Source organism: Sphaeramia orbicularis, chromosome 14 (genome assembly GCF_902148855.1).
Source record: "Sphaeramia orbicularis chromosome 14, fSphaOr1.1, whole genome shotgun sequence".
NCBI classification, from domain to species: Eukaryota; Metazoa; Chordata; class Actinopteri; order Kurtiformes; family Apogonidae; genus Sphaeramia; species Sphaeramia orbicularis.
In genome coordinates, this window is record NC_043970.1 from 54,954,538 (window position 1) to 54,979,065 (window position 24,528).

At 35.7% G+C, this 24,528-nt stretch overlaps 1 protein-coding gene across 1 annotated transcript in view; it reads right to left on the reverse strand.

Annotated features, from left to right (window-relative positions):
- Positions 1-20,539, reverse strand: part of LOC115433573 (vacuole membrane protein 1-like) — a 48,267-nt gene extending 27,728 nt beyond the window's left edge. The window contains exons 1-3 of the mRNA XM_030155053.1: positions 20,460-20,539; positions 19,974-20,090; positions 5,884-5,945 (exon numbers count right to left, since the gene is read on the reverse strand). Of these exons, the coding sequence (XP_030010913.1) occupies positions 5,884-5,945; positions 19,974-19,985 (74 nt within the window). The 5' untranslated portion in view covers positions 19,986-20,090; positions 20,460-20,539. The remainder of the gene's footprint in view (positions 1-5,883; positions 5,946-19,973; positions 20,091-20,459) is intronic.
- Between the last annotated feature and the right edge of the window lie 3,989 nt (positions 20,540-24,528).

The window sequence follows — 24,528 nt, forward strand, 5'->3', positions numbered from 1 at the left end:
AACGTCAACAGACGAAATATTTCATTCTATGAAATGCAAAAAAGTTCAAGGCAGATCAATAGCTGGTTTTAAGTGACTACACGGGAAAAAATGCAACATGAACACTAAGTAAATAACAGCTTAAAACCACTTGACATATAACTGCTTTAGATCTTGATCAAAGCCTCTGTATATGTGAGCTTGCAGAATTTTCTCCTGCTTTTAACAATGACTGTACACGCACGGCTGGCCTTGAAGAGGAGACATCTGTACATTAGTCACAGGAATCAGGATGTAAGAGAGCCAACATGTCTGATCAGACGCACAGCTCCATCCGATCTGCTTATCAGTCCATGTTATCAGCCCAAAAGGCATCTCTGGAGCCTTGTATTGTGACTGTGTGGCAGTTCAAAGCTAAACTATCTTTATTATTATCCTCATACTGCTGACAGAAGCCTCCAGAGTTAACCTGAAGTGCTCTGCAACCAGGAAAACAACAGTCAAACTCATCTGTCTGCATATACAAATCTGTTTCCATAACACACAAAGAAATATCTAGACATTTCTTTCTAACTCCAACAGACAGTAATTAGAAAAGCAGTTGAAAAAGGAAGAACACTTCAGCTGATTAAATAACTGTCAGTGGATATAGCTTATTTTTCCACTGGGCCTTAAGCTCTCAAAAGGAACATCAGACAGTCATAAATGTAAAACGGAAATATTTAGTCACCAATGTCCCACTTGTTCTCCTCCCGATCCAAATAAAGGCCTTTTGCATATTCTCCACATAATAAAAACTCAGCATCTGCTCATTTATGTGAATAAAACTGATAAAAATTGGATTTTGACACTTTCAGACCTATCTAATATTTCAGCACTGATCCCAAAACGCTCCATTACACTGCGTTCTATTTGTTTCTACAAAAATCTGCTTCCTTGTTAGAAACTACTGATTAATGAGAGTTGTATTTGACAGACAGGCGTAAAAACGGCCCAGGTTTTCATATAGAGCTGCAGGCAATTCATTGAGTCACACATAACATGACTGTGTAATGATGCACAGCTCTAACTGCCACAGAAACATTTCTCAAATGCCAGTGTTGCAAAACCTAATATTTCTTCATGAAACATGAAAAGATTTAGTGGACACTCCCTGTTTAGTAAATCCTCCGCAGTTATCATCACACTTCATGTACACGAAACATTTATCATACTGACAATCACATCATCCAGGAACATTTTAATCTGATGGTATCACACATCAACACATACAAGTTAAGAAACACAGGTGCAACTTTTTTTTTTGTTCTAATCAGTTTATGTTTTCACTGAAACTGCAAAAGTTAAAGGTCACACTACGAAGATGGAGTTTATCAACTTGGGTGAAATCACAGTGAAACGGATAAATTAAAAGCAAAAATCATGACATTAAACAGAAATAATAAATGCATGTTAATAAAAAAAAAAGTAGAGTGTGATAATTTGATATTTTCTGGAGCTGGGCTGTCTCTGCCAATGACTTCTATGTCCTCAAACTGTGCCAAGCAGCTCACCTGACAAGCAAACAGCAGGAAACGCATTGTATTATGTCATGTGAGAGTGAAATCACCACTGCCAAAGTCCAACGGCTACTTCCGTCAGCAGCAAAGACAAAAACTACAACCCATACGCATGAGGCTAAACCAGAGCCAAGCAAACAACCAGAAAGCAACACATGAAAAACAGCACCATTTTATCATTAATGAAAACGTTATCAGTCTATTTATTGTAAGACTAAATACAACAGAAAAGGTTCCAGCTCATACTAAATTAACCCTACTTTAAGTTAATCATTAGTCAGATGATTACCGAACAAACAAAATAAAAAAGGAAAAACTGGAACTGAATAGAAACCTGTTTCTGTGAAAAGTAGAACTAAAACTAAGGGTTGAATCATTTGTTTTTCCACAGTTATTAACAAAAAATTAGATAGACATTTCAGTGTATATCTGCAGTAAAATGTAAATTTTTGTGTTAAAGTGCAGAATAAATCTAACTATTGATGCATTCATCAGCAGACAACTTTTTAACATTATCTCTTAACAAAGGGAGAAGCTCACAGCAGCTTCTATCAAAAAATAAATAAATAAATTTAAAAAAAAACTAAAACTTGTGATGCATCGGAGCACAGAACATTTTTGTCTTAGGTCACTTTAAAGTAAATTTTAAAAAGAGGAAAATGCTGTGAAATGCTAGATATCAGATGTGAAAACAGGCCCCGACGAGTACAGATAAACAGGAATAAATCAACTTTAAACACAGCATCAGCAACGTTTAGTTTTTAATATCAGATTTAAAATATGTAAAATATAATCTATAATCTACAAGAGTGAGAAAGAAAGAGGAGGCTGATTATAATAACTGATTTGTGGGAAAGAGGCCGCTGAGGGTGATTGTGAGTGTGCACGGGGGTGTAAGAGCATGTGCACAGTGGGTGGGGGCAGCCACCCTGCATGTCAACCGGTGTAAATGTGTAAAGTTAATGTCAGACACCTGCACAGTTAACACTCAAACTGTGACGTGAAAGTGCGCCTAAGGGTTAAATTTCAAAGGCTGCAGCCCATTCATAAGGCGAGTGTGATTGAGAGCGAGAGCAGCAAGAATGAGCGGTGAAGGTGGAAGGGCCTCGGTGAGGAAGGAAGCTGACGGTTGACGAGTTGTAAAGAGGGAAACTTCCTTTAAAGAAGAAACCGGCAGTGAGTCAGACTGAAACCTGTCGATAACCAATGATCTGTCACTGTGAGTCTGCAGCTCAATGAACAGTGACGGCAAAAGACCAGACCTGAAACACCAACTATCACACACACACACACACACATATATACACCAGGATATGTAAAACTGAGAGTCACTTGTAAAGCTTGTACTCATTTGTCTCCATTGATTTTTACATTCAACAAATTTTACATTAAGAGAAAATAAAAAGCCTGGAAAACATCAGAGGAAAACAAGGCAACCAAAGGGAAGCTGATGCAATCTCATCGTATGATTTCAGCACAGCAAAGTGTGTGTGTGTGAGTGTGTATTTCTGTGTTTGGTGTGTAATATCCGGCACTCCCACCAGCAGGTGTGTCAGGGGCAGTTTCCAGCTACAGCCCCTGGCATTTTTACAGACACCCATAGTGGCACCCACCAGCACCCACACCTTTACCTTTGCCAGGTTATCGTCAAGGTTACCTCACATCAACCTTTGAATATTTTTTTAAATCCAGACTAGGGATGTAACGATTACCAGTATAACGATAAACGGCAATAAAATCACAGACGGTTAGTATTAGCGTTTAAATTCTAATTCTCATGATAACTGTGTTTGATTACTGCACTTTTAGGGGAAAAAACCCTATGTAAAGATCTGCTTTTATGTCAAATATTTGAGTATAGTTTTAATTTATTACAATTTTGATTTTCTATACCTAATATTTGGAACCAATATTCATTTTTAAGGTCTTTGAAAAGGTTGGTTTAGTATCTTTGTGTTATTTATGCAATAAAGTATATACATTTTTCAAATCGGATTTTATTTTATTTTTTGGTGTTTTCTATCCTTTTGTGTTTTTATAGTAGGTTAAAGTGAAAAAATAATAGACAGATGATATAGATGAAGTTGTGCTGAAAAAACAGATCCAAACATGGGTATAGTAAACATTTGTTTCTATAGTATATAAAGGCCAAATCAAAAGGACTGAAAAACAGACAGAATAGGCTCAGACCACTAAGGGTTAATATGTGAATGTTTCTGACACAGAAGGGACATTCAGACGATTATTATATTTGTTGTTGGTTTTTTTTAAATACAACTTGGTTAAATTATTTCAGTGTGTGTATTAGTACTTTTTGAACATTTTGAGCACAATTTCAACAATACCGCGATAATAATGATAACCATGATAACTTTGGTCACAATAACTGATATGAAATTTTCATATGGTTCCATCCCTAATCCAGACCATCAGCGTCTCAGTACATCAGGGGTGTCAAACATACGGAACGCCGACCAAAACTGGCCCACCACAGTGAAATTCAAAAATTACACTGCAGATATTAATAATCAATAGGGCTGTGTATGGTAAGAATCTGGCAATACGATACAAATCACAATACTAGGATCATGATTCGATATATCACAATATATCATGATACTGTTAAAAAGGCAATTTTTGGTTTGTTTCTCTCTTTTTTTTTTAGATTATTTCCTGGAAGAATTGAATTACACCTGAAATATGTACAAATACTAAACACATTTTTATTGAATTAGAACAGGATCTAATGCTATATTACAATTTTTTTCTAATTCTCCCAGTTTCCAAAGGAACTACCATCTGCCTCTCAGACAGTAAAAAGTGCTTTTAGGATGATTAAATAACCATTATTTAATAAAACAGTGTTAAATGATAATAAATAAGATATAAATAATAAAGAAAACCAAAACACAAAAATGAACCTCCACAATATCTGCATTTGAATAAATACCTAAAAATATCAATACAGTACTTTTTAATATCGATACAGTATTGTGAAATGAAATATCATGATATATTGCAGAGCCATTATTTTCTAACAGCCCAAATAATCAACCATTTTAGTTCAGGCGATTTCAACAATATTCTGTCTGTTATTAAATGTTTTGTTTATTTGCAGATCCACTGTGATCTGTAAGTTCTAATGTACAAACCTCAGATCAGCTGAAACACTCAGTTCAGTTAAATCCACCTGTTCCAGACCCACCTGTTCTCAGCTGCATTTGAACAGAGTTTGGATTCATCAGTTCAGATCTGCACTGTTCCTTTTAAGCTAAAAGTTTTTATCTGTTTTATCTGCTTGTCTGTTTTATCTGTTTTATCTATTTATCAGATTTTTTGTTTGTTTGTTTTTCTCATGCCTATACTTTCTGCTGTAATGCTTTTAATGTTTTATGTAAAGCACTTTGAATTGTCTTGTACATGACATGTGCCACATAAATAAACCTGCCTTGCCTTACATGTGTCAATGATAAACTGAGGTAAAATTGCACTCATTTTTCTTGAGGTTGTTCATGTTATTCACATTTTTTTTAAAGAATAGTTTCTAGATGTAAACATTTTCATAATCTAATTTTATTTCTTTCACAGTATTTTCCTGGTCTGATCCACTTGAGATCATACTGGGCTGAATCTGGCCCCTGAACTCAAATGACTTTGACACCCCCACAGTACATCCTCGCTATTGTTTTCCTTTTTAAATCTTTTTCCAAAAACTCCTAACTTTATTCTTTTCTCCAAAGAGGACACAAAGCATCTCACACCTAAAGGCCTTATTTTTATAAGATGGCAAAAGGCCGCATGGTGAGGCGTTCAGGGGCAGCTCCCTGCTTTGGCTCATGCTCCCTATGACATCAGGTACCTCCTAACCGATTGGTTAAAAGGGAGACACCGGTGCGTCATGGGAGATAACGCAGAGAGGAGGTTACTACAACAGACAAGAGTTCATCTTGTCCTGTGAAGCAGCCAGAACATGTCCATACCCATAAGTCATCCAGTGGAAAAATCCAGGCCATTAATCACCAATGAAGGCTAATACATCTGACTGAGGAGCCAAAAAAAGAGGAACAAATTACAAAAAAACACTTTCAAGAGGGGATATAAAGCGACCGGTTACCTCCAAAAATTACCACGACTCATTTAAAGGCACTCCCCACACAGCATGACCTTCATCAGCCATGAAAAGGAGGATGAGGAGGAGGGGGGACGTAAATTACCTGAATGCCACATGACCACCCAAAAGGCCCCTCAAGCATCAAGCTGAGGATTAACCCTTTCCTGTGTGAAAGCTACACACACACACACACACACACCCTACCCACACCCACACCCGCTGAGGTTTACTCACCCGATGAGGGTGACCATCTGCTCCACGATGTGTCTGCTGAAGGTGACGATCACAAACAGTTTCTGTATGACAAAGACACACACACAACAAAGAACAAGTCAGCCAGTGAACCATGAGGTCAGTGAACGCAGCACAGTTTCATCAGTGAACTACACACCCTAACCTTCTACCCCTAACCCCAGGCCTCAGGTCTGAAACAGGGCTGTCAAACTCATTTTAGTTCAGGTTCCACATTCGGCCCATTATGATCTGAAATGGGCCAGACCAGTAAAATGGAACTGCCAAAGGTAGTGCGCTTGCCAAAGGCCTTTGAAAGAGAACTTTGGCCTATACCTCAGCTGTACTTTGGCCTACTATTGCCAAAAACTAATCAAGTCTACTAGAGACCATGGCATACTATTTGGTTATGGTTTGATATCAATAATGTTTGAAATGTGATCGCTACAGCGTACAGACAGACAGACTATGAACTGACCAATATGCTTGAACCTCCAGCAAGCAATAATAATATAATATATAAATAATGTCAACTCCAAAATTTTCTGTATGTTCTGAAGTGAAAAAAGTAAAATATCATTATGAAAATGTTTACATTTACAAACTATCCTTTAAAAAATGTGAATAACATGAACAACCTGAAATTTGTCATAAAAATAAGTGCAACTTTGACAGTATTCTGCCTCAGCTTCTTAATGCATGTGTGCATTACAATTTACAGATCACAAAAGATCTACAAATACACAAAACATTTATTAACAGGCAGAATACTGATAAAATTGCACTTACTTTTTTAAGACATTTCATGCTGCTCGTATTTTTTAAGGTTTTTCACTTTTTTTTAAAGGACTGTGTGTAAACATAAAGATTTTCATGTAATTTTATTTATTTTTTTACCCTAAAACATAAACAAAAAAACAGTAGTTGTCATTATTTATCGGTAATTATGATAGTATTTTACTGGTCTGATCCACTTGAGATCGAATTGGGCTGAATGTGGAACCTGAATCTCTTCAGTGTAATTTTTGCCTTTCACAAATTCATCCCAGCGGCTGGATCAGACCTTTTGATGGGCCAGTTTTGGCCCGCGAGCCGTATGTTTGACACCCATGGTTTAAAACAGGGCTGTCAAACTCATTTTCTTTCAGTTCCACATTCAGCCCAATCTGATCTCCAGTGGGCTGGACCAGTACAATAATAGTATAGTAACCTAGAAATAATGACAACTCCAAATTTTTTAGTGAAAAAAATAATATTAAATGATGAAACTATTTCTATCCAAAACAAAAAAGATGTGAATAACTGGAAAAAAAAAAGAAATTTCTGAAGAAAAATAAGCACAATTTTATCAATATTCTGCCTCAACTTATGATTTCTACATGTGTATTACAGATCAGATCTACCAAGACACAGAAGAGGCAGAATATTGTTAAAATGCACTTATTTTTCTTTAGACATTCCAGGTTGTTCATATTTGGTCAGGTTATTGACATTTTACTGTTAAATCAGATATCAGAGTTCATGTTCTTTGCAATAAATCAAAGGGAAAAAATTGGTGTTGCCATTATTTATAGACACAATGTCATATTTTTTTCACATTAAACCAAGAAGAAAATTTGGAGTCATTATTTCTAGGTTACTATGCTGTTAGTTTTGAGTTTGATGCCCTTGACTGTTAATATCTTCAGGGTAATTTTTGCATTTTGCACTCTGTAAATTCATCTCACGGGCCAGACTGGACCTTTTGGTGGGCTGGTTTTGGCCCCCGGGCCGTATGTTTGACCCCCATGGTCTAAAAGCAGCTGTGAAGGCGCCCTTTTGTCACACAGGGCAGGAATAGATGGTCTGAGCTCCATGGCACACCGCAGCAGCGCTCTGGGTCCGGCTGCCGTCACCAGGAGCTGAGTGTGCAAATGTGTGTGAAGGTTAAACAGGAAGAACCAAAGGAGATGTGTCACGGCTTCAGAGGGGGTCTGGGTGCCGGCTCAGGCCCGGTCCGGTTCCCGCTGAGTCACCGGGCCACAAGGGTCAGAGACGAGCACCGAGGAACCAGACTGTGTCGTCCTGCGTATGGGGGGGTAACGACACACACCCGCTAATTGAGGAGGTTTACTAGGCCTTGTTTTAGGTTACTGTACTCCCATAAACACTAAAAAAGCAGTGTGATGCATCTGGGTCGGCCTGAACGTGCCATTAGAGAGGCTTAGAAACGCAGCGTCACAAACTCATGTTCAAAGCCACAGATGATTGTAAATTGTAGCTCGGATCCCAAGGTTTACAAAGATACTAAAATATATACAGCAGAATTACAGGGGAGAGTGTACACAATGATACAGAACACAGCTGCAGCTTAGCATTTTAAAGAAGAGGCCGTAAAATGTCAGCTGAGACCAGGGGTGTCAAACTCATTTTAGTTCAGTTCCACATTCAGCTAAATCTGATCTGCAGCAGGCCCAACCAGTCAAATAATAACACAATAATATAAAAATAATGTCAACTCCAAACTTTTCTCTATGTTTTAGAGCGAAAAAAGTAAAACTGAACAATGAAAATGTTTCCATCTACAAACTGTCTTTTCAAACAATGTGAATAACATGAACAAACTGAAAAAATCAGTGTAATTTTAACACTATTCAGCCTCAGTTTATCATTTCCACATGTACATTAGAACTTACAGATCACAGTGGATCTACAAACACACACAACATTTAATAACAGGCAGAATATTGTTAAAATTGTACTTCTCTAAACACATTTCAGGTTATTCACATTTTTTTTTTAATTATACTTTGTTTTACTGTAAATACATGAAAATATTTACATTTACTAAGAGAAAAAAATGGAGTTGTCATTATTTCTATCTTATTCTGATAGTATTTTTCTGGTCCTGCCCACTTTAGATTGAACTGGTCTGAATGTGGAACCTGAACTAAAAGGATCGTTCATATCTTAGTGTAATTTTTGCATTTCACAAATTCATCCCAGGGCCGGACTGGACCCTTTGGTGGGCTGGATTTGGGCCGCGGGCCGCATGTTTGACACCTGTGAGTTAGACAGTGATAGTTCAGTCATTATCAATCTGTTTCAGTACATTACATCTAAATATGAAGCTGGTTTAGGGCACAAAGAACTGTTTAATCCTCAAGTGGTCAAAGGCTGTGTTTTACTATATCATTCATTATTATATTTGGCTGTTATGACACTTACATTTACCTGAAACATGATTTTGGCTTAAAAAACAAACAAAAACACCCCCCAAAAACAGATTTTCCATGTTTAAGCCAATATCATAAAATGTTGTTTTTTTACAAATAATGAACATTTACATCCCCTCAAGTGTGTTTTGTTACTGCTTGTTGATACTGTACATATATGACATACACAGAACTGCACAGTAGTCTTATTCTACCATTATCTTTGTTGTTTTCAGGGTTGAAATGATCATACATATTTATTTCTAATTCTTATTTCTTCACGTACAACAAGAAAATGCAGGAAAAATGTGCAAGGCCTAAAAACCCATAAAATAATAAATAAATGTGTTGTAATGGTTAAAGTGACTATTTATTGTGACCTCTGACCCCATATTTTGTTCATTTTGTTGATTATTTTGCTCAATTTTGTTTGTTAATTTGATAAATTTGTGATCATTTGTTGATTACGTTCATTCTTTTGATTATTTTGTTCATTTTTTCATTTTGTGTATTCTTTTGAATATTTTGTTAATTTTATTTGTTATTTTATTCATTTTGTGATTATTTTGTTCATTCTTGTTAAATTTGTCAATGTCTTTGTTCATTTTGTTGATTATTTTGGTCATTTTAACTCATTTTGTTGATAATTTTGTTATTTTTTTCAATTTGTCAATTATGTTGATTTTTTTTTCTGCTTACTTTTGTCCAGTTTGTTACTGGTATAAAACCTCTGAAAACTAATGCCATAAGTCTCATATTGTGTGAACAAAAGGGTTAAAGACATGTTAAATGTGAAGAGAGGTTTATAGAAGCTGTTCTTACACTGAAGCTCTAGTTTTTCCTGCTGTTCACACTTCACATATATCAGATTGGATCTCATTACAGAAACAAATGCATATGTGTGGACATTAGAATTTTACTAAACCAACAAACAGAATGATGGAACAATACTTTTACACAGGACTGGGATTTTAGAAAATAAAACTATTGATGCTGGGTTTTTTTTTTAGACTTTTTTCTTTTACCACATCATCCCACTATATCCACAAGTTTTCACATGACATGTTTAATACTGTTTACACCAAATAACAATAATGATACCATTAAAAAAACAAAAAAAAACAACTGGTGTGAATGTGTGTTGTTACGACACATCGTCTCTGTTGAAAAACTATTTAGCTAAACTGAAACCAATTAAACCCTGCAGTAAGATGCATCAGTTGCCTTAAAAACTATTCAACGTACAGGATAAACTTGAGGGATTTACATTAAATCATGGTTCAGAGGACAAATATAAATGTGACCGGTGCGTTTCCACCACTTCTGCATTGTTAGTCAGAAAATTACAAGTGTAATTTCATGTGACAGGCTCTTTTGTTACAGGGTTATATAACATGTGATCCAGGTCACACATGTATTGTCACTTGTTTGTCTTTTACATTAAACATACCAGTGTTGAAGCTCCAGAACAGACTGAGGTTAGGTACATTTAATGAAAATGTACCATGAGCATCTGCATTAGAAACATATGAATAAACACCACCGCCAACACCAGCTTAATGGACAATGCAACACTCACCCTACCTCAGTGTAATAATAATAACACATGCATCTTCTTTTAACTTTAATTTGTATATATCCTTTATTACAGAGGTGTCAAACTCATTTCAGTTCAGTTCCACATTCAGCCTAATATGATCTGAAGTGGGCCAGACCAGTAAAATTATATAAATAATAAGATAAGAACTTATAAATAATGTCAACTCCAAAGTTTTCTCCATGTTTTTGAGTGAACAAAGTAAAATTTCATGATGAAAAAGTTTACACCTACCAACCGTACTTGAACATAACATGAACAAAAATGAACAACCTGAAAATTCTGAAGAAAAAAGTGCAATGTTAACAACATTATGCCTAAGTTGATCATTTATACAAGTGCATCACAACTTCAAGATTCAGTAACAGGCAGAATATTGTTAAAAATCCACATACTTCTCTTCAGACATTTCAGATTGTTCGTATTTGTCAGGATATTCATAGTTTTTGTAAAAGGATGGTCTGTAAATGTAACTTTTTTTTTCTAATTTTACTTTTTTATACTAAAACAAAGAGGAAAATTAGCAGTTTTCATTATTTACAGGTTATGATAATATTTTACTGGTCTGATCCACTTCAGATTGAATTGACCTAAAATGATTTTAACATCCTTGATTATCAATATCTTTAGTGTAATTTTTGTATTTCACAAATTCATCCCAGGGGCCAGATTGGACCCTTTGGTGGGCCAGTTTTGGCCCCCAGGAAGCATGTTTGACACCTGTGCTTTATTATGTGTATATATCATTTATGTGTTGTATATATTTCTTTTATCTGTAGTATAGGGTTAGCTCTTTGTATATTTTAGTAGTATTTGTATATTCTTTGTATATTGCCAATATTTTTCAGTATATAATTTCAGTATAATTTTGTGTGATATTTTTTACACAGTCTTATAAGTGTTGCTAAACAAGAAACAGAGCAGCTAAACTGATTTTCATCGTCCCTGTGACAATAAAGATCTATTCTATTCTATTCTGACATCTGCTGTTTTCATGCCTGACAGAACATAAAAATAGGACATTACAGTGACTATCTTTAGCCTACATCTTCAGTGTGACGCTTTCATATTGATTTGTGCATATACATCCTAAACAGGCTTAAACTTATCTATCATCCCTTTCAGAGGAAACAGGAAGGGACGGCAAGACGGCACAGGAAAGCTGACTAACACACTTTAAATGTGTCTGCTCGGAAACTGATGGTGACATGGTCTTGACTCGCTGATTTCTGTTAACTGATAGTCACGATAATAACGTCCTAGTCACACAGACCAGAACAGGGATGCCTCAGAGCACTTCTCAACAGTTTACAGACAGGAACTTTCACGACTGGACACTGACGTGAACCCATAGCAACGTGGAAGTGAGAGGAACCCGTTTTAGACGCGCCGCAGCTAAAATGTCAAACGTTAATACGAATACTTCTCCTACATATTTCCCCATGAACTCTACATCAGAGTGTGCTTCCTCTGCCACACCTCCTTTGTCCTCAGCAGAATCACCTGTCCCACTAGGCCCAAACGTGTCCATTTCCATGACATCAGCCGTCATCCTCCAGTGGCCCCGACGCTTCACAAAGCCAACGACTTCAACCATTCAGCGGCGCACATTCACCAGTCAGGCTTAATGAGCATAAAAGATGGAAACAGAATATGAAAAAAAGCTTTTCCTTAGAGACCGCTGAGAACACACCTGAAGCAAAGGTAGGAAGCAGATCAAAACACACTTTGAAGAAGTGCAGCTGCGCAGTGTATTCCACCCACACACACACCGGCACCAAAAGCTTCAAAATCCCTTTTATTCCCTGTTGGCCTTCGATGGAGAAAGTCACCTGCTCTACACTGCACTTTACTGAAACACGCCTGGGTTTTCCAATGCCCTGCAACCACAAAAACTATTCTTTATGGATTATTCTAATGTGGCAAACACAAAGAAAATAAAGGCATTACAACTTTATTTATGTATAATGAAGGCTGGGGTTAACCCATAAAGGCCCAAACAACCACCATCGACCAAAACATCTACTGAAGTAACTGTTTAATAGCTGATGATCCACTAATCCTATCAATACATGTAAATAATTAGGGCTGTGTATTGGCAAGAATCTGGCAATATGATACAAATCACAATACTAGAATCACAATACAAGATATCGATATATCACGATACTGTTAAAAAGGCCATTTTTTGTTTATTCTTTTTTTTTTTTATTATTATTTCCTTGAAGAATTGAATTACAGCAGAAATCTGCACAAATACTAAACATATTTTTATTTGATCAGGACAGGATCTAATGCTATATCACAAAACTTAAACTGTGCTAAAACTTAAATTCTGGTTTACAGACATTCCAGTTTCAGATCCTGTTCAAATGTTCAGATTCTATTAGTTCACAACTAACATCAGAACAGGATTTGAGTTCAATCCCAAAAAAGGAACTAACATTATTTAATAAGAGTGTTAAATAAGAATAAATAAAATATAAACAAAAAAGAAAAACAGACATGAACCTCCACAATATCTGCATTTGAATAAATACCTAAAAATATCAATGCAGTACTATTAAATATTGATACAGTATTGTGAAATGAAATATCGTGATATATTGCAGAACTGATACTTTCTTACACCCCTATAAATAATTGGTGTAAAATGCAGTTTGTCGTCTTTTCATGGTCATCAGGTATGACCCACTGGACATTCAGAGGCTCTATAGTTACCATGGAAACACTTCTACAACACTGACTCACCAGTAAAACCCATGGAGTTGGATCAATGACAGTGGATGGACACACCGGGTTTATATACGTTAAATAAAATGAACAAAAATGGATAAAAAAAATGTATGAAATACTAGAAAGCGTGAAAAAATAAGCAAAAACTATACAAAAATGAAGTAAAAAAAGAATAGGCCACAAAATAACAAAAACACCCAATATAATCAATGAAATTATCAGAAATTAATAATAAAGCAACAAAACAATTAGTAACATGGACAAAATAAGACATAAAATGAATAAAATTGAAGAAAAAAATCATGAAAGAGGTAAGAAAATGTAAGAAATAAATAAAATAGGGAACAAAATGAATAAAAAAACAAATAAATAAAAATGAAAAAAAATTACACAATAGAGGCTCCATAGTTACCGTGGAAACACCGTCATCTTCTACAACACTGACTCAGCAGTAAAACCCCTGGAATTTAAAACATGCTGAAAAAGTCCCTTTTTCTTCATTTTTCTGTTTTTGATATAATAACCCTCAACTACACTGAGCTTTTATGAACATCTACACCATCAGTAAATTAAATACAGGAAAATACCTGATTTTCACTGGAAAAAAAATACACAAAAAACAGAGGGTAATATGGTAATAAATGGTGATAAATCACTTAAAGGTTAAATAGAGAGAAAATTAATTTGGGAACTGAAATAAAAGTAGTTCTGGGTCTTTGTGGGTTAATACAGAGTTTGCACAGACAGACAAAAATCCTACAGTATATGGAGTGATCAGCATGTGGCTGTACGGTTCTGATCCATGTGGTTCTATCAGGTCTAGATGAATGATGGTTCTGCTTGTGGGGCTTGAACAGGTCTGAGCTCGAACCCTGGCCCTGTACTCACATTATCCATCCAGTTTCCTGAATCTTTTCATTCTGTTGTGTATCGTTGATGCTCAAATATGCAAATCCTTTCCTGTGTCTCTTTGACAAAATTATCTGAACATTTAAACCAGCTTTTGGACCAGATCATGATGACAACACCCTGTTCACATCACATTATTTTTAGGGCTGTTAGAAAATACCAATTCTGCAATATATCACGATATTTCATTTCACAATACTGTATCAATATAAAAAGTACCGCATTAATATTTTTAGGTATTTTTCAAATGCAGATATTGTGGAGGTTCATTTTTGTTTTGTTTTTCTTTATTGTTTTTCTTTTATTTATTATTATTTACCACTCTTTTATTCAATAATGTTCGTTCCTTTGTTGGGATTGAACTCAAATACTGTTCTGATGTTAGTTCTGAACTAGTACATTTACATTTATGCATTTGGCAGACGCTTTTTTCCAAAGCAACTTACAGGGGAAAACCAATCAAATTAATCAAACAATTAAAATTTTATTTATATAGCGCCAGATCACAACAAAAGTTATCTCGAAAAGTTATCTAATAGAATCTGAACATTTGAACAGGATCTGAAACTGGAATGTCTGGAAAACAGAATTTCAGTTTGAACACAGTTTGAACATTTTGTGATAGAACATCAGATCCTGTTAGGATCAAATACAAATGTGTTTAGGATTTGTGCAGATTTCTGCTGGAATTCAATTCTTCCAGGAAATAATCATTTAAAAAAAGAAACAAGCAAAAAATTGCCTTTTTAACAGTATCATGATATATCGTGATATATCATATTGTGATCCTAGTATTGTGATTTGTATTGTATCGCTAGATTCTTGCCGATACACAGCCTTAGTTATTTTAACTTATTATAATCCTAAATGGCTTCTGTTCCAACTAATTAAAAGAGGAATAAACATATAGTTACAAATGAAATGTTTTCATATTTTCAACAGTTAGTACAAGTTAAAGCAGATTTTAATATAACTAATATATAGCTTACTTGTACATTTTTATTTCTTTACTGAGGTTGTAATAGAAACTATAGAACTATAACACTGTTTGCTTTTCATAAGAAAATACTAGTTTTATTGTCTTCTATCATAGTGCTATGAGTCATCATCAGCTAACTGGCGTTTCATCTCATCACACTCAGTAAACCCTCTGAAATGGCCTTTTAATGCTAAAACATACAATAATGTATGATTTAGCTCATGTTTTAGTCATAATTTGGTAGATTTACATGTGAAAAAGTAATATGACAGTAGTCCTCCTGTTATAAAGTTTGGGTGCATCACAATATGGAGATAAAAACAAACTAAAGACTTCTCCCAGATTTAATGACTTCTTTTGCTATAAAATTAGTTAATTCATTATGTGCTTTAGCTTTTCTAACTTTTCAGTCACAGATTTAGTAGTAAGTACGATGACATTAGGCATTTTTGTGTATTTGTAGTTTAACATTTTTATAACAGAGGCAGTGAAGTACCACATACGGGGTGGGGAAGCAAAATGTACACTGAACATTTAGTTGTTTTTTCTCAGCAGACACTACGTCAGTTGTTTTGAACCCAAACATATACTGATGTCATAATCATACCTAACACTATTATCCATACCTTTTCACAAACTTTTGCCCATATGAGTAATCAGGAAAGCAAACGTCAAAGAGTGTGTGATTTGCTGAATGCACTCGTCACACCAAAGGAGATTTCAAAACTAGTTGGAGTGTCCATAAAGACTGTTTATAATGGAAAGAAGAGAATGACTATGAGCAAAACTATTACCAGAAAGTCTGGAAGATACTATTAAAGAAGAATGGGAGAAGTTGTCACCCCAATATTTGAGGAACACTTGCACAAGTTTCAGGAAGCGTGTGAAGGCAGTTATTGAGAAAGAAGGAGGACACATAGAATAAAAACATTTTCTATTATGGACATTTTCTTGTGGCAAATAAATTCTCCTGACTTTCACTAAACTAATTGGTCATACACTGTCTTTCAATCCCTGCCTCAAAATATTGTACATTTTGCTTCCCCACCCTGTACATTAAAATGTTGACAATAAATTAAATCAGATGTTACTTACTATCACAGCTTTGTGCTTGAATGTACTGCGTCTACTTTTAAAATTTTTAATCAAAGTCCCAGTGATGAAGTCTGCCTTTAAGTACATCCAGTATTAGTCAGGTCTCAGGTTCAGGGTTTGACCAGTTATTAGACCTGGCCTTTTTACCAGGAATAAACAATGTAAAACACAAATAGCAGTGTTTTTACTGAACACATCCTCTTATTACAGAGCAATTAGGAGCTGAACATCAGGGGGAATCTGGTATCCTTTTAGATGGATTTGTCCCTAAATCATGTCCATTTTTAGACAGAAGACATTGGATTGACTATCGTCTGAGAGTCTATCACTGTTTGGACTGAATTTAGTTTTAATCAGAATTTTGATAACGACACAATGCTAAAGCTTCCAGACAGATTCTTTCCACTTCCATGAGTTGGAAAATGAGTGTTGTGTTGAAATTATGGCTGAAGCAAATAATTATTTTCACTGAGGATTAATCTGTTCATTATTTTCTTGATTAATTGTTTGGTGCATTAATGGAGAAAAGTGTCCGTGACGTCCAAATATATTCAGTCTACCGTCATAGCAGAGGAAGGACAATAGAAAATATTCACACTTAAGAAGCAACAATCACAGAATTTGATTTTATTTTATTCATTCGAACTTCAACTCAATGTGAAATGACATATTTTTAATGAAAAACACATTTCTCTACCCCACTGATGCACCAAAGTCTGGAAAAAGAAACATTTACAATCTGAAGAGTCAATTTTGACCCAAAATAAATAAAACAAATCTGTCTGGAGCTGTAAATAAATACTTCCCCACGTCTACATTTTACCTGAAGATGTCTACTCTGTGGAAGATGATTTATGAGTATTTGGTACCTCAAATAAACCTTTTTTTTTTTATAATAATGCAATGTGTGATGCATTTATACTACAACAAAGAAAACGGTTGAGGTTTTTGGTTCACGCTGGTATGTGTAGGTTTATTCACTATCAAAGACCAAGAACAATTTTTTGGTATCTGACATGTACAAGTTTATTTAGTTTTTCTAAAGTATTTCTATAGTATTGATCACAATCAGGTGTCAAACCTCAATTTCATCAGCTTCATTTAAAGTAGGTGTCAAAATGTAACTCAAAACCTAGAGCAAGTTTTTTTTGTTTTTTTTTAATTACAAAACTTAATGTAGATGTTTTAGATTCCAAATCACTGTCTGTCTAATTTGCTTTGCAGAGGTATAAAATTAGTCATTCACAGGCTCAAAGAAGGAAATTCTGATTAATCAGTGATTAATAATGTTTCATTCACAACAGTCTGAGCAAGAATAAATAGGAGCTGTGTAATATCACTGAAAAACTGATGAACTCCACTTTTGTTAATGCATACATGTGAATTAGTGGTTCAGAAATTACAGAACATTTAAGAAAAATAGACATTTCAGCCACAGATGATGGTCTGAGCAGTAGCAGGATACTATTAAGAAAAAAACTCACTATGAACGAATACAAATGAAGTAAAAAAAAAAAAAAAAAAAACAGTACCTATTAAAGCCTATGACACACTTTGATGAAATGTTAAAAACATGTTATTTCATCTATACACAGAAGATTTTTAGTGTGTGTGTGTGTGTTGTGTGTGACTGCATATTTATGCCTGGATGACCACATACAGCTGCTCACACTGACAGTATAGACGATGAATGAAATGGTCCATGTCTGTGTTGTGTGTTTTATATATTGTACTACGATTCACTTCTTGAACCATTTGGGGAGTGTTAACTGAATTGTGAGACAAAGTTATGTATCTATCTATCCATATACAACAATGACACCAAAATGCTCTCATGTTCAGATCTAACATCTCTGTTCCTTACAGAGCCACTGGATAGAACATGAAGGACATGTGACTCATAGGTGTGGGCTTCAGACCCTTAACCCCACTCTTCAAACTCATGAAAAATATTGGAATCCAGACAATATTTAAGCCTCTGAAAACCCTGACACCCAACAAGGTTATTATCGTTAACGAAAACTAATGAAATGACGAAAACTAGAACTGTAAAAACGTTTTCGTTAATTGAAATAAATAAAAACATAACAAAATAAAAACGATAACTAACTGAAACTGTATTGTGTGCTTATGAAACTAACTAAAACGGATACAAATTATGGATAAAATTCCCTTCGTTTTCATCTTTGTCAATGTTGGATTGACACGAAATCAATTTATTTCGCTCTAGCACTTATAGCTAGCAGCACCATACGACACTTTTTGGTCCGTCACTTGTGTTCACTTGTGGTTTCCAGTCGTCTTCTGGTCCCCACTCTACCTGGAAACATGGAGACTAAAGTTGGGAGAAAGCAGCAGAGTCCTGTCTGGGATTTATTTGAATACGCCGACAGAGAAGAAGAGAAAAGAGACGACTAAACTAAAACTAAGCATTTAGAAAAAAATGAAAACTAATAAAAACTAGCAAACCTGCTCTAAAAACTAATTAAAATGAACTGAATTAGAGAAAAAGAAGTCAGAACTAAATAAAACTAAACTAGAATGAAAAATCCAAAACTATTAGAACCTTGACACCCAACAGGAAATTAAAAGTTGATCCATTTTATTGCTGTGATAAATACACTAGGTTTGCGTTTGAGACGAACTGGAGCTTGAACCAAATGAGGCCAAGCAGCTGAAGCAGGACTGGGCCCCCAGAAAACACTGGAGAGCCGGGTGAAGTCTTTCTTTCCGTGACACGGGGAGGGACACACCTCTGTCAGTGGGGGCCCATGGGACCCCTGGGTGTAATCTGGTCCTGTATGTGTGGATGTGCATGCCACGGTCCCCCCACCCCCCCCCCACCCCTCAGCCCACCTCCCCCTCTCCTTCCCTCCTTCTCCATCACCTCCCACAGACAATGTTTATCTGCTTTAGCTGGCGTTCTCTGAGCCCCCCCGCCCCCACCTTGCCTCACTTTGGGCCCAGACAATGCTTTTCTGCGTATGATAAGGAGAGAGGCCAACTGGAAACAGGCTTTTGTTTTTTAACCCTTTCTCTCAGTGTCACAACGGGCCGTTTCCAGCTTCGAGCCCTGACAGGAATCACGCACATACTGCAAATTCCTGGACGAAAATTGAGGATTTTCCAGGATTAGAAGAATGCTGATGATGCCAAGTCTCCAAACACAACTTTTAGTCGAGGGATACAGTACAGAGTATCTGTTACTGCCTGACTCTACTTTCTAGAAGTTGTCAATCTTCTGCTCTCTGTCAGTCTACCGTAAATGCACTGTAGCTGCTGCAGCTGCAGTCACAAAATGGTTGACTCCCTCCTCTTTGGCTTCACAAAATGGCCTCCCTAGTCCCAGCTGAGTGCAGTACAGAGCAGAGATGCTGATTTCACACACTCCTGTCTCTGACAACACTTAAAACACATGTAAACTGACAACTTTAGCATATTTAAGTCTTTTACCAATGAGGAACATAGAAATTTAAAGCAATACAAGCAGAGTTCCACTCATTGCTTCACCTTTTACAGACGCTCCACTACATCATGTGAAGAATCAACCTGATCATAGAAATATAATTTAACATCAGCTCACCTGAATGTGCATTTTGATGACTGCTTTTCCAATGAGCGTTGCACCAAAAAAAGTCCAGAAGGGAACCAGAAAGTGGCCGCATGTTATTCCTGCCAGATCAAACAAAGGGTTCGGAATCTAAAATAAAATAATAAAATAAAAAAAAATTTTAAAAAGTAAAAAAAATAAAACAGATTTAACATCAGATTGTGTCATTGACCCTCAGAAATAAAACATGTAACAGAGAAGACAGAACATGCACAGAGACAATTCAACACAAATCAGCAGAGTGAGTCTTTATCAATACATTTATTCTACAAAAAAAACAAAATAAAGAGAAGGCTAAACTTTATATTTATTTACTGATACTTTATTTTTGTTTGTGCTTCTCTGATATCAAGCAAAATGTCACAAGTTGGTGCAAGACAAGATGCGAATCTGACAGCAGGGTCAAAGAACATGTTAAAATATATTCAAAATAAAATAATTATGTGTGATTTTACTCACAGAGGCACAGGCTAAAATCCCAAAGAATCCGACCTTCTGGATGAGTTTCTGTACTCCTACTTTTGCTCTGGTGGCGAAATCCTAAACAAGAGGAAAAGGGAGAAATGTGTGATTAAAGGTTCATCATGTTTCATTCATGTGTCACATCCTGATTTCTGATACAGACTAAACAAATCACACTGATGAAACCTCTTCTAATGAATTTGACCAAAAAACACATTATAAAATAATCATGATTAATCTTTTTAACTGATGCATGTTACTCTGCAGATCTGAATATTTTACTCCAACTGCCAGTTTCTGACTATTTTAACTGATTTCTCATTATATTTATATGATATGATAAGTTATCATGGGTAATTTTTATTGATTTTTTTTTGGTGTGTTAATAATTAATTTGGGCACTGGAAAAAAACATAAGGCATGAAGTGAAAAAAGCAAAAAGAAAATAGTAAATCTTTTCCCACTGCTTCTCAGGATTTATGTGGAAAATGTCATAGAAAAGTGTGAAACTAAACACTTTGAGCAGCAGCTGTAAAGTCACTGAAATGATGATTAAATAAAGCTTTAAAAGACAAACAATTTACATTTGAAATAAATGACGAAATTCATCTTAAAATGAGAAGAATTTCAGGGTGAGGTTTGCTTTTTGAGCTTTTCTCCATCAGCCTTGACTCTTAATATTTATATTCTATTCTATAAATCCTGTAAATTCACATTTAATCATTTAATTTCACATCCAAAATAAACTAATGACCAAATGAAACGAAATATGAGTTAATAAGTAGATTTTTATGACCTGACTATTTTTTATTTATCAAGGAAGAACAGCAGCTGCAACAAGAGGAATTTCCTGCTCTTAAATGTATCCTTTGCAAAAACTATTTCACATTTTAATCAAATATTAAGTAACACAGAAAGTGATCAACCATGTCATTTACTGCTTTAATTTCAGTAAAGCAGAGTCAGATGTTTAGAGTTTCCACAGATACATGTGTTTTTTGTACAGAACGGATTGTGTCTCAGGCTGATTTCTGCTCAGGGAAAATCAGATTTACTTTTCTGCATCCTCTAATATTCATGTCTCTAATTTTAAATAATAAAAATATTGAAAAAACAAGGCTTAAGCAGGTATTTTTCAATGTAACTGACATGCATTAATTCTAACTCACTCACATTTACAGAAATAAAAGTGTAAAGAATCAGTGATGAGCAACACTTGTTGCCTTCTTGAGTATATTTATCACAAAAAACTTAAACTCACCTGCAAATAAAATCACTTCTTATGGAAAAAAAAATGTCTTTTTATTCCAGTCAATAAAAAGGTAAGGTGTGTGTTTAGAATTAGAACAGATCCTTTTCTAATTTCCTCTTTTTCCCAGTGAGGATAAATAATAAATACCTCTCAATGCACTGATTCACCTGCCACATTTTCTGTAAAAACAAAAACCCTCATCTGCAAAACACGTCTACATTTAGTGATAAGTGAGAAACTGGTTATAGCATGTCTGAATGTTTCCTCCAGTACCAGTTATAATTACATTGTCAGTGGGAATGTGAGAACAAGACAACAGATTTTGGTCATTCCTGTGACTCACAAATTCTTACTTTTCTGCTGGTCTTACCCTATCCCTCTTGACAGCTCAACAAAAGCCTCTTTTCACAGCAATGACACAGATTTTTCCCTAATATTCACTCTTTTCTGGAAACAGGAGCTTTAATCTGTTTGGAGTTTATTTAAACTATTTCTGGGAATGAAGGAAAATCCTGATGCAGGACTTTGGGAAGACACACTGAACATGTAGGTAAATCAAACAAACTATTAAGTCTGTCATTTCTAAATTACAATTAATAGTTTTTTTTAATAGAAATATTCTGTTTAAGTGTGGAAATTATTATTGGTAAAATAAAACCCATATAATGCATGAAGGAAAATGTAAAACGCACTGTCACTCTATTTTCAAGGCCTTCAAAATGTTAAGAAATTCTCTGATCTGCTGACAGAGGAGGCTACAGCTAAAAAATGCATTTTTAATTCCATATTTTAGTTTTATACATTTTAGGAAAATTACAGGACCTGTTGCACTGTGGATAAATATAATAAAATTATTCTTTCTGTGACAAATCAAGTTACTGTGGAAATAATGCTTTTGTAGAAAAAGAAGCAATTATATTTAACTTTATATTTAACTGATTTATTTTACTCACATCTTTATTTTCAAGCCCTGTTTGTGTCTTAGTAAATAAAACTTTAATACATATTTAAGCAGAAAGATACTAAAAACTAAGAATTAAAAAAAATTTACTTACAGTCTGAAATTAATAGTGTGTCTCCACTTTTAACTAATTTTATATTCAATACTTTAAGACATTTTAAAGCACAGGAAATTACTAATTAAAAAAAAACAACATTTGTTTAATTAGACTATATGAATCAATCTGGTTCTTTTACAGTGAAATGAACATTTGTAAAATTATGCTAAAATTCATTCAGTTAATTTCTTCAGAGCTGCTTCATTCATGATCTTTAATTTTTTGTAGCAACAAAATGTTCTGAAATGATCTTTAGGATTTTGCAGTGAAACCTTCTAGAATTTAATATTTAATAAGTCATATGTATTTAATGGACATGTACCATACAGTTGGGAGGGGGTTATTTGCTCTATTAAAATATTTTTAAGAAAATAAATAATAGATTTTTAAAAATGGGGAAAAATTAGATTTTCCTTCTATAAAGAAGTAAAAAACTGTTTCCTGTAAAAAGCGAGGCCTCTGTTACTGAAACATCACTGTTCAATCATAAAATTGTGGTGCAGAAGGGGGCTGGCGATACTGGATCAGACCTAATAAGGTCAACAAAACCAGTACAGTGCTCATGACATTCTTGACGGGGTGCAACCCGGCGAGCAGGAAATCTGAGAGACATGGGAGGTCACCTAATAAGGTGGTGGTGGGGGGAGCGAAGGGACAGTGAATCTGATTGGTTCCCCATTTGAATTTCTCCCTCCACTGACATCCAATGGCGAACGTTTCTCATAGGACGAGGCTCAGTTTAATTCTGTCGCTGTGTGTGCTGCTCAGCTGGTGGGAGACAGGGAGGGAAGGAATGTGCGTGGTTGGTTTACAGCTGAACCGCCGAACGCTGTGTCTGGCCCGGTAACACCTGACGACGGCCAGAGTCACGGCCAGAGTCGGACCCAGAACAACCAATCCCAGTGTGAAGCCCATTCGTTTTCTGACATCATGACACTTGCTCTGTTTGCATGAGAAGCTCTGCTTGACCGTTTGGCTCATGCAGGGAGGGTGAGCCTTAAAATATCACTGCAGCTTGAACAAAGGGTCCCCGAGGAGGTGGTGGTGGTGTGGGGGGGTGGGGGTGTAAATGTATGTGTGTGAACTTGTGACACTGTGATTTACTACAGTTCAACTATGCACTTGGACTCTGTCTTTCTGGATCGGGGAAGCGTCTATCTTATGGCTGGGGTTCAGACATCCAGACTCTGTTGTTGGCGGCTTATGGAAAATCACCATCTTCGCCAGGCATCTCGCCAAGGTCTGCCTGCCATCCCCCCACACACACCTCCCCCTCCACCCCCGTCACTGCCGGCCTGCAGGGCTGGGCTTAGCAGCAATTAAATTTGGTAAGATCTTGTCAAGGGTGCAGTGTCATTAAAACGATGGAGGCTTTGGTTCCGGGTTTGGCTGCTCGGCACAATCGGTTTACTCAGCAGTCTGCACAGTCACCCCACATGGAGCAGACCTCTGTGGGAACATTACTCGCATTTGATCTGTTGTTTATAGGCTTTTCTGCCCCTAAATACTTGTGGCGGTCAGATTAGTCAACTCATCATTTGAATAAGCAAATCAGGAGTGCTCCTCCTCAGGAAATCAGAACATTTAACCAGTTCAGGCTTGTTGTTACAGCTGTAATGCTGGAGTTTTCACATGAAAATCTGAGCGTTTCGTGTTAAAATGAGTCACTGTTTTGGAAAATTACTGCATTGTTTTTTTGTTGAAGTGTTCGGTAACAAAGATAAAGGTTGTTTAGACATAGTCCTGTGAATAAAGT